The sequence below is a fragment of the Narcine bancroftii genome, chromosome 8 (genome assembly GCF_036971445.1).
Source record: "Narcine bancroftii isolate sNarBan1 chromosome 8, sNarBan1.hap1, whole genome shotgun sequence".
In the NCBI taxonomy this organism is placed as follows: Eukaryota; Metazoa; Chordata; class Chondrichthyes; order Torpediniformes; family Narcinidae; genus Narcine; species Narcine bancroftii.
Window position 1 is genome coordinate 159,119,017 of NC_091476.1, and position 17,235 is coordinate 159,136,251.

Sequence of the window (17,235 nt, forward strand, 5' to 3'; positions counted from 1 at the left end):
CACTTGCATCTACTGTGATGAAATGCTTTGTATCTAAGAAAATACCTAGACCCACTGCAATTTGTCTATCGCCACAATCACTCCACAGCAGATGTATTCTCACTGGCTCTCCACTCAGCACTGGATCACATGGAAAGCAGCAATACTGACATCAGGCTCTGCTTTCAACACCATCCCCCCTCCTCCCGCCCCCCCCCCCCCCCCCCCCCGCCCCCCAGTACTGGTCAGCAAGCTTCAAAACCTGGACTTCTGCATCTCCCTCTGCAACGGAATCCTTGACCTCCTCATTGGAAGACTACACTCAATGAGGATCAGTAGCAACATCTCCTCCTCAATGACAATCAACACAGGCACGCCTCAATGTTGTGTGCTTAGCCCACTGCTCTACTTGTTATACACCCATGACTGTGTGGCTAGGTACAATTTAAATGCCATCTACAAATTTTCCAAAGACACCATGATTGTTGGCAGAATCACAGACAGCAATGAAGAAGAGTACAGGAGTGTGATAGATCACCTAGTTGAGAGGGTGTCACAACAATAATCTTGCACTCAACACTAGCAAAACTAAGGAATTGATTGTGGACTTTCAGGAAAGAGAACTGAAGCCAGTCCTTATCGAGGGGGGTCAATAGAAACTTCAAATTCCTGGATGTTAACATCTCCAAAGACTCAGCCTGAGGCCATCATGAAGAAGGCACACCATAAGGAGTTTGATGAGATTTGGTATGTCACTAAAGACTCTTGAAAATTTATACAGGTGTACCATGAAGAGCATTCTGAATGATTGCATCACTGTCTGGTATGGAGATGTCAACACCATCATGGGCACTAGATCACTCCATTAAAGAGAGAGCAGCTTCTATCATCAAGGACCCTCACCATCCACCTCATGCCTTTTTCTCACTGCTACCATCAGGGAGGAGGTACAGGAGCCTGAAGATACACACTCAACAAAAACAGCTTCTTCCCCTCCGCCATCAGATTTCTGAAAGGACAATGAACTGATGAACACTACCTCACTTTTTTGTACAGTAATTATTTTTGTTTAAATCTTGTATTTAGGAATTGTAATTTATAGCAATTTTGCACCAGTATTGCACAATACTACAGCTGCAAAAATATAATATTTGTGACACATGTTCATGACAATAAAACTGATTTTGATTATGGGAATAGTCCCCTGTAAATCTGAGAGAGCAGCCCTATTAAAAGGTGACTAGAGTCACACCTCAGATCCATGCAAACTAATTTCCACATAAATAATCAAAGAGGGATTGTAGCAAGAACATCTATGCATTCCATCAGAACTGTCTGATCTATTTTCTATTTCAGCTTAGAGATCTTAAGCACCTAGAAAAGTACCGAGAAAGGGAGATTCTTGGGCCCAGTGTCCTGAGCACCTGCATTGTGTGAATTGCAGAGGTGTTGAGGGAGAAAGTTAAACATTGGAGAAACAATCCTTTGCAAGATGCAATCCTGTTTCACAGCCTGTAGCTTTGGTGCCAGCTTTCTACAAACATAAACTGGAGGAAGTGCCTTCACATTAAGTTGTTCTTTGCAGCAATTTAATTTCCTGCAATGCATAAAAACTCTTTTACACTAACTAAATTACTCCTGCAGTCTTTAAGCCTCAAGGTAACCATAAGATAAATATCAGAAACCAAGATCCATCAAAGCAATCACTTCAAAACTATGGCAGGGGTTTGTCCAGGTTTATCAAACTCTGAAAAATGTTAATGTAAAAGAGATCCTCAAAGATAAAGTGACCTTTAAAATATATGCTATCCTCTTGATCAGAGCAAAAGGAGGTGAGGAAACAAATTTAAGGCAGATTTTTTTCAAAAGATAAGGCACTCCTTTCATGTGATAAAATAGTCATTGCACTTGACTGCCATTGACATGGAAACTATTTCAAAACAGCTTGTATTGAATACAGATTGTGAACCAGGAATAAACAAATTAATTGCACAATATTGAAGGGAAGAAATCAAACAAAAAAATTCTAAATGGATGCTTGGGCGAAGCAATTTCCAATAAAATCAGAATGGCTACAGCTGTTTTGATCATTTTGACAATAGTTACTTCTAAAGTGGACAGAGGCAAGATCTTGTCTCTGACATCAAGACAAAGTAAATAGCAAGAAAATCCTAAGCCCCTTTCACACTTGCAAGGAGCCATCCCATCCCATCACCCCCCCCCCACCCTTAGGATTGTTCTACCTTCTACCAGTGACATCATGACACATCGAGCGATGGTGGACCTGCCCTAAATCCTGATCACTAGCTGTGTTTATACTAAGGACACCTCGCATCACCCCGCATCACCTCAAATCACCGCGATTTTTTGTTGCTCGCATCACCGCGCATTTTCGGACTACCTGAACTGTTTCTACCGAGCGATTGAATACGCGGTGATGCAGGGCGATGCGAGGTGATGCAGGGCGATGCGAGGTGAACCGCGGGTGAAAAATCGCAACTTCCGGTGAGCAACCCGTGGTGTTTCCACTGCGAGGTCGTCCCTCGCATCACCCCGCATTGACCACCTCAAAAGTAGGATGCCGGAGCACCTCGAATCGCCGCACATCGGCTACAACCGGATGTGTTTACAGTGCGGCCAGATTCGAGGTGTCACCGCGCACCACCGCGCTTTTCCCGGCTCAGTAGAAACACCCCCAATGTATTGTGATCTTATATTTGAACAAAATTAATACTGCATAATTATAACTTAATTAAGCTTTATGTACAGCACAGTAAGAGCCCTTCAATCCCTGTTGTGCTGACCTATATAAACCTTTAAATGGGACCATGGGGAAAGTGCAAGCAATAAATAGCAATAACGGACAATTTTTAAGCAGCGTGGGAAAGTTGGTAGTCTGTGGGGAAAAGCTACCAACTTACTCATGCTTGTATAAAATTGTGCGCTATAGCACTACCAGCTTTACCACACTGTTTAAAAATTATCCACCATTACTATTTTCTCTCTCTCTTGCTGTGACTTCCCCACGGCAAAGTTTATACCTTCATTTTAATCTTTTCTTCCTTCACGCTCCTGCACTCACGCAAAAACTCGGGTAATTTCAATCCCACAATGCGATTGCCCATTCTACACTTGTCTGATTGAAATGCTGACGTTTGCAAACTCCGGGGATTGTACTAGGGGTCAAGGTCATGTGAGATGACGTCATCTGATGCCAGTCTTGAGCTGATTTTGCTTTTACGCTAGACATTTAAAGGCCGAGAGATCCTTAATTCCTGGGACCCCTTGCAACTGTGAAAGGGACTGTAATGTTTATTGAATGTCAATTTTTATTTTGATCTGATTGGTCAATATCTCGAGCTGGTTCCCCTTCTTTGCAAATCTATTGGTGCAGGAATTCTGTGTGCCTATGTTTCCAGGATTGGTGATCGTTTACCTACCTGGCAACTGAAGAAAATCTGAATCTTGCCGTCAAGAGGTTGCGCTCAAAATCCTTACCAAAAGCCTTAAAGTGGCATAGATTTGAAAGGATTGAATGGAGGGAGAGGTTGACTTTTGTTAAGGCCACTTTCTCTGCCTGAAGAATTAAAGGCATACTACTTCGTACATCAGGTTATTGCCATACTCTGGTATACATGGATATATTGAGTTTTGAAGGGGATTTAAAGCTGAGTAGAGAAGGGTTGTCCAGAGGACAGGGAGTGTGATACAAAGAGAAATGTACATTGGTCAAATAAGACAGCGTAACTCTCCAGTGCTCCTTTTGAAAAAAAACAAAGTTTGTAAAGACCTCTGTGTAATTTTGGACAGGAGAAAGTACAGGCAGCACAGTTAACGTAGCGGTTTTCGCAACACTGTTACAGCACCAACAATCCAGGTTCGAATCCAGCGCTGTATGTAAAGAGTTTATATGTTCTACCCATGTCTCTGTGGATTTCCTCCAAGTGCTCTGGTTTCCTCCCACCCTTCAAAACATACCAAGGTTGTCAGTCAATTGGGTGTAATTAGGCTGCACGGGCTCATGGGCCGTGACCATGCTGTATGTCGAAAAAGAAAGAAAATTCCATGACTAATTTCATACTGTTATAAGTTTTTTAAAAATCTAAAATATCTGTAAATGACTTGGTTTTGGCACACTATGGATACGGAAACCAATCAGAGGACTTCATCAGGATTTATAATTACATGAAAACTTTGTCATATTGAATAGCAATGAATTCACATCCTTTAAATTGTTTAATGAAAATTCCATTCATGCTTCAGATGTACTATATCTGTAGATGTTCAGTTATATTTACTGCACTTGATCCCGGGCATATAGTTTGTAATTAATTACACCCAAATCCATGAGGTCACAGTGTAAACAGTTCAGTGCTTTAGCTGTAATTATTTGTATATCAATTAATTAGTAAATAATACAGATTGGATGTGTTCCTTCCAGTATCAGATGACAAGCATAAAAGTAGATCTTTATTTTTTGACAGGATGTATTTAGTTCATTAATGAATGAAATACAATTTCTATTCCCTACATTAATATTATTGCTAATCTGCATTTGTTGCACTGTAGGCTGCCGACCATTCATGGTTACATCAACAATACCCACAAAGTATCAAACTGTGAGGTATGAAATCTCTGAGAAGAAAGGGTTTGGTTCCCAGGCAAAAAGATTTGATGAGTTAAACCAGGTAACAAAGGCTTCAACTTTGTACGAAATGATTGCAATTACAAACTACTTAATTTCAAAAGTGAACTAACCCATATGCTATGTACACATATATGAATATTTCACCCCTTAAAGCGAAGAGAAATAGTAGAAGAAGCACCTTCACACAGTTAAGCTGTTTACCCTTCCATCCTGGGTTTGGTCTAGCTTGGCTTGTCCCGAGTTCACAACTGTTCAGTCAGACTCCGACTAAAACTCTGCTGGAAGAGTTTCCTATATGTATAGGAAGCAAAAGCTCTTTTCTACTTGTCCCCATTTCCCAAATTCTTTTGGTGTCATGGTTCCTGATAGCTATATAATTCAGGGTGAAGGGTGACTGTGTAGTTCATGCCTGGTATGTCTACCATTATCTTTGAGATGGCACGGTTAGTGTCATGGTTAACACAACACTATTCCAGCACCCAGTGACCTGGGTTCCAATCCAGTGCTGTCTGTAAAGATTTTGCACGTTCTCCCCATGTTTGCATGGGTTTCCTCCAGCTGCTCCGGTTTCCTCCCTCGTTCCAAAGACGTATGGGGTTAGTAAGTTAATTGGTATATTTGGGTGGTGCAGATTCATGGGCCAGAAATGCCCTGTTCCCATGCTGCATCTCTAAAATGATTGGATTCTGGGAGGAAAGTTCATCTAATTCCACACCAAAGTGAGTGTTTCAAGAGTATGGCCGTGAAGTTATTCTAATCATAACTTGCGCGTTTATGTCCTCCTTGAGTACACTGGTTGAAGGTAGTCTGCAACCCTTAAAAGGGAGATACATGGTGGCTGCAGTGAAGCCTGGAGGTTTTGTGGGAGATGGATCTTACCTAGAAAGGAGTGTAGGGTGGCACACATAGAGGAGAACAGGTTTTCTGAAGGGTTTTGTGGAGGAGGTGGAAATCAGGAGAGATGGGCTGAGGATTTGTGGATTTGTGGATTTGAGGATTTGAGGATTTGTGGATTTGTGGATTTGTGGATTTGAGGATTTGAGGATTTATGGATTTGTGGATTTGAGGATTTGAGGATTTGAGGATTTGAGGATTTGTGGATTTGTGGATTTGTGGATTTGAGGATTTGAGGATTTGTGGATTTGAGGATTTGTGGATTTGTGGATTTGAGGATTTGTGGATTTGTGGATTTGAGGATTTGTGGATTTGAGGATTTGTGGATTTGTGGATTTGTGGATGCTCCACAAACTGGCCAAGTTCTGCTAATGGCAAATCTTTGTCTGCTTTACAGTAGACTAAAGGCAATTTTATGTAATACTACATTTTCCTCACAATTGAATAAGCTATTGTTTTGATCACTTGATCCAATTGATATTCTCAGTCCTGTCAAGATAAAACATTTGAGTTTAATAATCTTAAGTCCAGATAATTGTCAGTCTGAATATCTTTCCAATTAGAGATTTGAGTGAGTGTTTATTTCTGCACTTGAAAATAAAAACATAAATTGCAGATGCTGGAAATCTGAAATAGAATATGCTGGAAATACTCAGCAGGTCAAGTAGCATCTGTGGGAAGAGAGAGATGAAATATTCACTCGGTTTCTCTTTCCACAGATGCAACATGACTGGCTGCATATTTCCAACATTTTCTGTTTATATTGTGGATTTTTGTCCCGGTTTTCAAAACAACAAGGAAATGAGTGAGGCCAAATAATTCCTGAATATCCAAAACCTCAGGCTTCAAAACCAAACAAGTCAATTGAAATAGAGAAAGTGGATAATGAACTATTTTTTGTTATTAATTCTTAGAGCAAAACTAAATGCATGGATCATTTGCAATTTTTCCAATCTGAGATTTCTTTCGCAAATGCAGTAAAATGGTCAAACAAATCCTGAAGTATGGCAGGGATGATCTGGGAATTTTCAAACTCTTCCATAAACTAGGCTTAAGAAGATGTAGGAGCAGACAGAGGCCATTATATCCTGTTGCATTAGTCCATAAAATCTTGACTTGTCCACTTAAGGCTTCCGATCAATCATGATCCTTCCTGTTAATTATTCCAATAGGTCACGTTAAGTGAAGCAGTGCGCCATCCACCGCTCTTCCACATAACCTCAGTAACTTCAGTATCATTCATCATGACCACATTTCTTGTCATGCTTTGTACGTTGTGTCCAGTGCTGGACCTCAATTCTCCTGTGTGTAATTGGATCCTGGATTTCCTCACCTCCAGACCCCAATCTGTGTAGATTGGCAGGAACATCTCCTCTACAATCTCTTTCAGCAATAGAGCACCACAGGGCTACGTACTTAGCCCTCTGCTCTACTCATTTTTACACCTACGACGCACCATTTACAGATATGGTGCATAAAAAGGGGAGAAGAGTCATCTTACAAAGGGAAATAAAAAGTAAACTTGGCTGAATGATGTACAAACACAACCAAAACCAAGGAGCTGATTGTAGATTTTAGGAAGGGAAAACCAGAGGTGTACGATCCAGAGGTCATTGGGGGATCAGAGGTGGACAGGGTGAGCAAATTTAAATTCCTGGGAGTCACAATCTTGGACAACCTTTCCTCGATCCAACATATTGATGCCATCATGAAAAAAACACATCACCTCAGGAGTTTGTAGGGGTTCAGTATAACATCAGAAACCTTGGCAAACTTCTACAGATTGGTATTGGAAAGTGTGCTGATCAGTTGCATCACGTCCTGGTATGGGGTTATGAATAACTCTGAGCAGAAAGCCCTGCAAAAGGTAGTGGACACAGCCCAATACATCACAGGCAAAACTCTTTCTAATAACGAGGAAATAAACATGGAAAAAGCTGCCATCAGAGAGCAGCAGCAATCATCAAGGATTCACACCGGCCAGGACGTGCTCTGTTCCCACTACTGCAAAGAGGAAAGAGGTACAGGTGCCACAAGACTCATATCAGCAGGTTCATGACAAATTGCTACCCCTCCATCATCAGAAAACAGCAGACTCGGGGATTCATGTCAAGATTCTTACTTTTTCACATTATTTATTACTGAATATTGTTTTCTGCATTTGCACAGTTTGTTGAGATTTTTTCTTTGTTTACATTCCTCTCTTTTGAATAGATATCTTTTTCTTGAGAAGAATTTACACGACCGATAAGTAGAAATTCTGCCTGGCCTGAAGGAAAAAGAATCTCAGGATTGCATGTGATGTCATGTATATACTCTGACAATAAATTTGAACTTGAAATAGATATAAGTGAGCGTTCCAACAGGCAGGAGTGAATAGCTAAATAAAAACGTTTCAGTTAGAAGTAGAGGGGCAGTGAGGTTAGAAAATTAACTTGAAGAATGAAAGATGCTGGTTCGAATGTATGTCTGAGGAAGATGAGCTGGATGATTACCAGTCATGCAAATCAACCCATACCTGCAAATAAACTTCCTGCAGGAGTGAATCTTTAGAAATAATGTGAAATAGGACAACAGGGAATGCTAACATTTCATATGCAAGTTTTCCCAAGTGACTGAAGAATTGATGTATAGAACTTAATATTTACTAAGTGAAACACGAAAGTCTGCAGACGCTGTGATTGTAGTCAAATTGCAGTTTGCAGATGATGCACAATGGCTGAGATCCATGTCTAGGCTTTCACTGAAGCATTCAAGATGATAGGATACGTACTTGTCATCCACAAGACATCTCAGCAAAAGCATAATGAAATTCTCCGCTGCGCTCAATAGACCAATACAGTCTTTGGTCGGTTTTCAGTAAAGGATATTTGGAGAGCAATAGTACAGACATGGCACAAATTACATCTTCTACTGGGCAGCAATGATCCCTACTCTTCTATGTGCTTCTGAGGCCTTGACTACCTGCAATATATGAGCTTCTGGAAAAATATTACCATAGACAAAACACTTTGAATTCACTTGAAGAGAAGCTAACCAATGTCTGGGTCTTCTCACAGGAGAATATCCCCAGCAGAGACCCTTACTACACTCCGTCTATATCAGTGGTTTTCAAATTTTTTTCTTTCCACTCACGTCCTACTTTAAGTAATCCCTATGCCATAGGCTCTCTGTGATTAGTGAGGGATTACTTAAGGTGGTGTATGGGTGGAAAGAAAAAGTTTGAAAACCATTATTTTAATCATACCTAATTGACTCGTTATGTGGACAATTTCTTAACTCCAAAGGAAATGGGCCAATTACAATTTTCCTCAAGCAAAGTTAGGTGTAGAGCAGTGATTCTCAACCTTCCCTTCCCACTCACAGACCACTTTAAGCAATCCCTTACTAATCACAGAACACTGATGGCAGTGGTTCTCAACCTTTTTATTTCCACTCACATACCATTTTAAGTAATCCCTATGCCATCGGTGCTCTGTGATTAGTAAAGGACTGTTTAAGGTGGTAGTGAGTGGGAAGGAAAGGTTAGGAATCACTGCTCTAGACCCAATTGTTACTGAAATATTTTGCTTGAGAAAAATTGTCATTGGCCAAAATATCCAAACTAACTACTCATGCTTAATCATGCACTTGTAGTTGTTTGTTGTAAATACATCATAAAGTACAACAGCACCTCTACTTCTTCAGGAGTTTGTGGAGGTTTGATATGAATCTATAAACCCTGGCAAATTTCTACAGAGGTGTGGTGGAAAGTGTGCTGACTGACTGCATCAATACCCCGAGTGTAAAGCCCTCCAAAAGGTAGTGGACACAGCCCAGGACATTACAGGCAAAACTCTCCACACTATTGAATACATCTACAGGAAATGCTGCCCTCGGAAGGCAGCGCCATTCATCAAGGATCCACACCACCCAGCACACGCTCTGTTCTTACTGCTGCCATCAGGAAAGAGATATTGGTGCCACACGACTCACACCACTAGGTTCAGGAACAGCTGCTCCCCCTCCACCATCAGATACTTCAATAACATACTCATTCAGGGACTCATTTAAGGAGTCTTACTTGTGCATTTTATTGGTTTTCTTTGCCCTCCCTGTATTGCACAGTTTGCTTGCATTTGTTATCAGTTTACAGTTCTTTTGATTGTTTACACGTTCACGCTGTGTGCAGTTAATTTTTGCACTACCAATTTTCCACAGGAAAAAAGGAATCTCAGAGTTGAATGTGATGTCATGTATGTACTCTGACAATAAATCTGAAGTCTGAAATTAAACACTGTATGCTAACAGAGCATATAGCTACAAAACCTATTTTACCTGATTTCTGCTCGTCTTGAATCTCAGTAATGGGAGGTAAAGTAACTGACGAGGTAAACCAGCAGATGGCGGTATGTACCACATTGGATGGCATTGAACAGTCCTGTTTAACGCAGGTTTGGAGTAAGCCATGTTTGTAATTGATGAGAAGATTGCTATTTAGCAGGTGCATATATCTACAACATGTGAGCCACCAAGGGAAAAGAACTCATCAGTAGTGATTGAGGCGCAGATCAAAGAAATTGGATATAGGTCCTCAAAGAAATGAGGGATCATAGCTAGGATATTTCGAAACCGAGAAAAAAATTTCAAAATTAGGTCTCTATCTTTGAGCTGAATAAATCCATTAGCAGTTTTTAATGTTTATATCCAAAGGAGAATGAATTGTTTATTGTCCAATGCATGAGTATAATGTACAGATGTCTTGTTTGTTGCAGCCTCCCAGATGCACAAACCAGCAACATACAAAATAAATAAAAAGAGAAAAATTTCAACAAATAATGAATATTCACAGTTGGCTAGTCATGAACAATGTGCTGCGTCAGGATTCCAGACAGATCTTTGGGAGTCTCAGAGTAGTGTTCTGGTCAGAGCAGCACAGGGAAGATGGTGGACTGTCAAGGCAAATACATCTTCACCTGATTTTCTGAATTGAAACAGGCCGTTAAACAATCACCAACCCCATTGCGTTCGGGACCCTGAAGAATTGATGTATGGAACTTGATTTTTATTAAGTGAAACACGCAAGTTTGCAGACGCTATGATTGCAGGAAAAACACAAAATTGCTGGAGGAACCCAACAGGTCACGCAATGGCCCTAAAGATGTAAAATCAACATTTTGAGTCTGGGCCCTTCCATAAGGGATGAGCAAAAAGCAGGCAGGCAACTGAATAAAAAGGCTGGGAGAGGAGGGAAGAAAGGGCAGAGGGGGGAGCACAGGCCACTGGGCAAACACCCAGAATTGGATATGAAGGAGAAGACAGGAGAGGGAATGAAACTTGATTGTGGGAGGGGGTGGCTCTGTGAATGGAGAGCTGGAGGAAAGGAGGTGAAGGGAGGGGACAGAGAGAGAGTGCTAGAAAAGGAGTTAAAAATGTAGGGAGGGGGTGGGAAGAGGGTGTGGTGGGGGGGGGTGCGCTAGTAGAAACCAGAGAAATTGATGTTAATGGTATCTGGATAGAAGGTGAAAACAGGTGGTGTTCTTCCAATTTGCAGGTGGCCTCAGTCCAGCAGTGAATCAGACCATGTACAGACATGTCGACATGGGAATGGGGCAAGAAACTGAAATTGGTGGCCACTGGGAGATTCCTGCTATTGCAGTGGCTCCCAGTCTGCGCCCAGTCCCTCCATGGTAGAGAAGGCCACAACGGGAGCACCGGATGCAGCAGATTCGCCAGTGAATGGCTGCTTCATCTGAAAGAACGGTTTTGAGGCCCGAAATGGTGGTGAGGGAGGAGGTGCGAGTGCACTTTCTGCGGCCACAGGGGTCGGCACCAAGGTGGGGGGGGGGGGTGCGGTGACTGGTGGGAAGGGAGGATAAGTTGTCGACCATCAGCAGCGTGGTTGAAGGAGCAGAAGAAATGAAAAACAATATGTGGCAGGGATACAGAAAAGCCTAATTTCTGGATCATTCTTCATATTAAATACATTTTTGATTCCTTGGAATAATGCAGGTGGTTACCCTTTAGTTCAGTGATTTTATATGCTGTTGATTTGAGTAATTTTCAATGTTTCAAATATTAACTTTTTTTTTAAGAGTGAAAACCCAGGCCCAGGCTCATATGATTACGTTCATGTGCCACTTGAAACCTTCAGCACTTCCTTCTCTAAAAGAGGAATGGGAGGGCTCGCATCTAAAGTAAGCTTTCGTATTTTATCATCTTTAATGAAATTGTCCAGTAGATTTTGGAAAAATGTTCATTCTGGGATCCTTGAGCGTCATCTGAAACATCCAAATTAATATAGAGTTAAGTGATTATATATTTTATATTTAGATTTTAGTTTATTGGGATTAGTTTAGGTTGGGGGGAGGGGGTTTAGTTGGGTTTTTGAGGTTTTTTTAGTTTAAGTAGTTTATTTCCAGTAGATTATTAGTTTTTTCTTTTTTTATATATTAACATCATATATTTGTAAACACTGTAACATTGTGATTTGATACCAACTGTTATAATTGTTATATATGTATTGATTTAAATAAAATATTCAAAAAGAAATAGTCCTGGAGATAGTGAAAAATATATAGCACCTGCTTGTTTGGCCTTTGTCTTGGCGGTTCTGCGAATAATTAGTTATTCCCAAGAAAAGAAGAAGGCCTTCACACAAAAAGACAAATTTTTCCAGACATTCCAGGCATTTTGTATAGGAAGTATTAATCAACCTGCTTGAAGGGTTTTATGATTCCACAAGGGGCAAGGTCAGGCTGAAGGCTCATTGGTGCAGAGGTGCAGAACGTGCTGGAGATCCTTTGTACTGCGATTGCTGGAAAACTGGGGCAACACACAAAGTGCTGGAGGGACTCAGCAGGTTAGGCCACATCCTTGGAGAGCAGTAGCCTGAACTATCTGCTGCTTTTCATGAAGCTGCGTGACCAGCACTTTGTATGTTACCGGAGATCTGATGCGCATGCATCAATGCTATTGCTCTGTCCCTGGGTCACCACTGAGTCCAAAACTAAGTAAGTTTGTTCCATAACCAACTGAAACAAGGAACTGGATATATATCCGGCCCCTCAATTTTACACCAGCCTTAGCTGGCAGATCGAATTCATCTTCATTTATTGTACTTGGCGCTGATCTTCAATAAAATTAAGAGATTACATTTTTTTCTTAATTTTAATTAAAATACAACAAGATCCACATTATCCGTAATTCAAGCAACTGGCAGCCTCAAGGAACCGGCAATAAACAGGTAAAAAGTTCAAAAATTTAAGATTGCCACCTCCCCCAGCGGTTTGTTCAGCCATCACTCAACACACAATCTCAAGCAACCTAAAAATTCAGTTATCCAGCATCTACCAATCCCTATATGTGTCATATACCAGGGTTTTTTTTAAAACTGTATATTATTTTAAAATTAATTTGTAAAACTTGCCAACGATTTTGAAAGAGTGCTTTTCAATAAATTAGTTCTCATTAAATAAAAGCAATTCCTTGTTTTCAATGTGTGTTATTGTCAAAGACAAGGTGGACAAAAGTTATTGACACCACAACCTGTTGGGAACTATTCGAGCCGCCTGCAGTGATCGGAGGCTGTTGCGGAGCAGTATGACTGCAAGACCCAAGTTGGACTTTGGGGCTAGCTTAGTGAGGGGAAGAGCTGGTGAATAAAAATGCAGACTGCACCCATTACAAACCTGCCTGATGTTCACTTGTTCCTCCATTTGTCCCTGCCTTTTGCTTAGGCACCCCGTGTGGAACAGAGAAAATTTATTCAGACTCCGGGAGCAAATACATACAACATTCCTTCTACAATCCTGACAAAGGTTGACCATCACCTGGGGAACAGTAGCATGTTCCAGCCACCCATTGCTATGAAAGTGGATGGAAACAAAAACAAGACACCAGGTCCCAATGAATATGATGTGAGTTATAAAGTAATGGTGACTTAGAACATTGTTATAATGGGATGAAATAAGATACTGTTTTCAGATTAGGGAAAGCAGTTTAGCATATACCTATAGTCCTAAAGGTAAGGATGCAAATTACAGTTTAAAACTTACATAGAAAGAACCTCAACCTTTTTCTCCCACTCACATACCACTTTAACTTGTGTGGTTAGTAAAGGATTGGTACTTAAGGTGGTATGAAAGTGAGAAAAAAAGTTTGATAGCCACTGGTATATTGCATGCTTGTCTTTATACATCAGGGCATGGTATATAAAGATTTGGATGATGTGTTGCACCTTCAAAAAAACACTTGTGTACAGACCTGGTTCTGACATCAAAAATGGTAGGACAGTGGTTCTCAACCTTTTTCTTTCCACTCACATACCACTTTAAGTATTCCCAATGCTCTGTGATTAGTAAGGGATTGCCATAGGTGGTATGTGGGTGGGAAGAAAATGTTTGAAAACTACTGTTTTAATCGTACCTAATGAACTCGTTATGTGCACAGTTTCATAACTCCAAAGGAAATGGGCCACTGACAATTTTTCTGAAGCAAAATATCTCAGTAACAATTGGGTCTAGAGCAGGCTTTGCAGCCCATGAATCTTGTGAGGACATTTTAAAATCACACACAATGCCTTAGGACATGCGAGCTGAGGTGGGCTTTGTCAGCACGGGCTTGGTACGGCCCGTTGAGGACGCTGACTAAGGTTTTATTTGAGATCCCAGTGCCTATTAATGAGCAGCAGCCATGAGGGACGGTGACCACGGAGGTGGATCAGTAAGGAGGCTCTGCTGCTGAGGGACCAGTGCAAGCGGTGGGCTGCTGGCAACTTGAGGCGAGGAACCCACAGAAACTGCAGGCTGCTGGAGGGTGCTGTCGGGAGACCTGTGCTAGGCTGCGGACTGCTGGAGACTGGCTCGAACTGGCCAGAGGAGTACCAGGTATCGGAACCGGGAGGTGAGAGGGTGTCGAGGGCGCTGAAGGTTACCTGACAGTGTCAGGGGTTCAGATCTGGAGCTTGGATCGCCAATGGTTTGGACTGGACTCTGAGGCTGCAACGACTGTCGAAGCGTTGGAGGCAAATCTACAGACACACAGTGTTTCTGGAAGGTGGGGGGGGGGTCTCTTTTGCTTCTCTTTCTCTGACTAAGAAATATAAAAGACACTTGGGCAATTTCTGCTGGTGGTGAATCTGTCTGCCTTGCAGCAGGCTAAAAGAAATTTCATGTAATAGGACACTTTTTTTTACCATGATAAATTGAATCTTGAATCTTGAATGTGGCTGGAATCTCAATCTGTATGCCATCACGTTCACAGAGGCAGTGTCTTAAGACAGCAACCTCTATCGTCAAGGATGCCCACCATGCCCCCTTCACTCAGTTACCATAGGGAAAAGGTACAGGAGCCTGATGATGAGGACTCGGCGGCACAAGGACAGCTTTTCCCCCACTGCCATCAGATTCCTGAATGAACAAAAACCAGACACTGCATTACTTTGAATTTTTCTTGCATTAAAAAAAAATATTTTGTAAGGTGGTTTATATAAATGTTTGCAAAACAACAAATTCTGTGACATGTTGTAAATTCTGATTCTATTGGCACTCTAGCAGCAATCACATTGTTTTCTTTTCTTGACTAAAATGGCATGGTGCCCCTATTCTAACAGGAAAAATTACAATTATGCATGCTGGTAATGGTGGTTAAGGTGGAGATTCCTTGCTGTTCATGAAGAAATTGTTTGATACGGAAGAATAAGGTGTAAACTTTAACATTATTTTTAATCATATAGATTGCACTCAAATGTATTAGTTGCTGGAAAAAAAAATTTGCTCGAAATTATGTCTTCAATTCAACAGATGGTGGAATGGCTACAAAGACCAGGAGTTAGCCATTCAAAATAAATTTTACAATGCAGGGGCTTAATTTTTACAGCTTTTTCTCCAGATTTCCAATGTTTCTTTTGGGAAAGCCAACAATGTCACTGCCAAGTCAGCATTTTTATCAAAAACTAGGAGAGTGGCAATTCAACAAGGGGAACTGCATGGACCTTCCCCCTGTAAGTATGCAGATTTTGGAATTATAAAAGGAATAATTAAAAGTTATTGTGTTTATGTGGCAGTAATGACAAGACTGTATTTCTCACTGGAAGAAGCTGCTGAGCTACTGAAGACAAACATATATATTAAACCTTAAATAATAGCACATATTTATCATCCAATCATTTTGAACTGGATTTGTATATGGTGTTTTTTTTTCTGCTTTAGCTCACAACTATTTTCATGGATATTATTAAAATAGAAACTGATCTTTCATCACAAAATAATGACCTATCCTATCCTGGAAACAAAACAGCTCCTCACATGTCACAACTGCACTTCCTGAGAAGACTGAGGCGGGCAAGGCTACTGGTCGCCATCCTGTCACCTTTCTCCAGGAACTCCATCGAGAGCATCCTGGCCGGCCGCATCACAGCGTGGTACAGTTGCTGTGGACTGGCATCAGATCAGTTGTCAATCCAATGGACCTTAAAAGCTGCCCTCACCAACTCCCATCGATGGGATTTAAATTTATATTTAGACATACAGCACAGTAACAGGCCTTTCTACCACCCTGCACACAGCATCTTTCAGCTATTTGCACTGGGAAAGAGATACAGGAGTATCAGAGCCAGACCACCAGGCTGAGAAATAGTTTCTTCCCAGAGGCAGTGGGACTGACGGAGAATGCTGTTTCATTGGGTTGCACAGTAGAAATCCAAAAATCTGGATGCCAGAAATCTGGACCACCTGAGAATCCAAACTTTTTGAAAACTCTCAACTTTTTTTTAAAATTTAGCGGACTTTTGTGTGCTTACTTAAGTGCCACAGATTCACAGCGGCAACAAGTGTTGACTTTTATTTTTTTTATATAAAAGCCCGTTTTGATAAATGAAGCTGTTCAGCTCTTTATTCCTCCTTGAATTTGAAAATACTGCCCAAGAATTTGGAAAATCTGAAAACCTGGACAGACCCAATCCCCAAGTAGTCCAGATTTTCAGACTTCTACTGTATTTGTACAATCGGATGATAAATAGACTTGAGCTAGTACACTGTAACACTACATATTAAATTTAATTAACTATTTGCCATTATTTCCTGTGAAATGGAGGGAGTTACAAAAGTGTGGAAAGAAACTGAACAAATTACAAAATTTTTAACCTTTTCTCACATAATCAATCAGAACTGAGCCATGGAATGCTTTGAAAATTTATTCAGAATTATTTCTTAGAACAAGTTTACCATATAAGATGGCCAACATTCATTCAGCAAGCCCACATGCTCGAGCTAAATCTGAATCCTCCTTAATGGGATAGAAACATTTTCTGGTTTCCTTCCTGTAGTTTATTTGGTTTCTTAATAAGCAGAAGCTCAAACATGCCAAAACAAAAATTGATCCAAAGTGCAAAATTGCCAATTTATTTCTGACTAGTTCATCTATGCTGGTAGGCTATTCCTGCGCCAATCACAGTCATGAACTTACACCATTGCTGGGATAAATATTAGCAAAGTCCATGGAGAACAACAAAAAAAATTGACAGGGGGTGATATTGCTGAGAGAGTATTAGTTGCCTGAATGTAGGTGCAGCATGGAAATCAGTCATCTCTGGGTGGAACAAGACCATAAGATAAAGGAGAAGACACTATTTTGGCCTATTGAATCTGCCATTCCATTGTGAGCTCATCCATTCTCCCACTCAGCCTTGAAAGTCAGGTGTACTGGTAATGTCTTCCACAGAGAAAACTGACACA

At 40.9% G+C, this 17,235-nt stretch overlaps 1 protein-coding gene across 3 annotated transcripts in view; it reads left to right on the plus strand.

Moving 5' to 3' along the window:
* Positions 1 to 17,235, plus strand: part of stpg1 (sperm-tail PG-rich repeat containing 1) — a 40,559-nt gene that overhangs the window by 11,153 nt on the left and 12,171 nt on the right. For all 3 annotated transcript variants that reach the window (XM_069895651.1, XM_069895653.1, XM_069895652.1), the window contains 4 exons: positions 4,549 to 4,667; positions 11,596 to 11,697; positions 13,240 to 13,419; positions 15,392 to 15,503. In XM_069895651.1, coding sequence (XP_069751752.1) covers positions 4,549 to 4,667; positions 11,596 to 11,697; positions 13,240 to 13,419; positions 15,392 to 15,503 — 513 coding nt within the window. The remainder of the gene's footprint in view (positions 1 to 4,548; positions 4,668 to 11,595; positions 11,698 to 13,239; positions 13,420 to 15,391; positions 15,504 to 17,235) is intronic.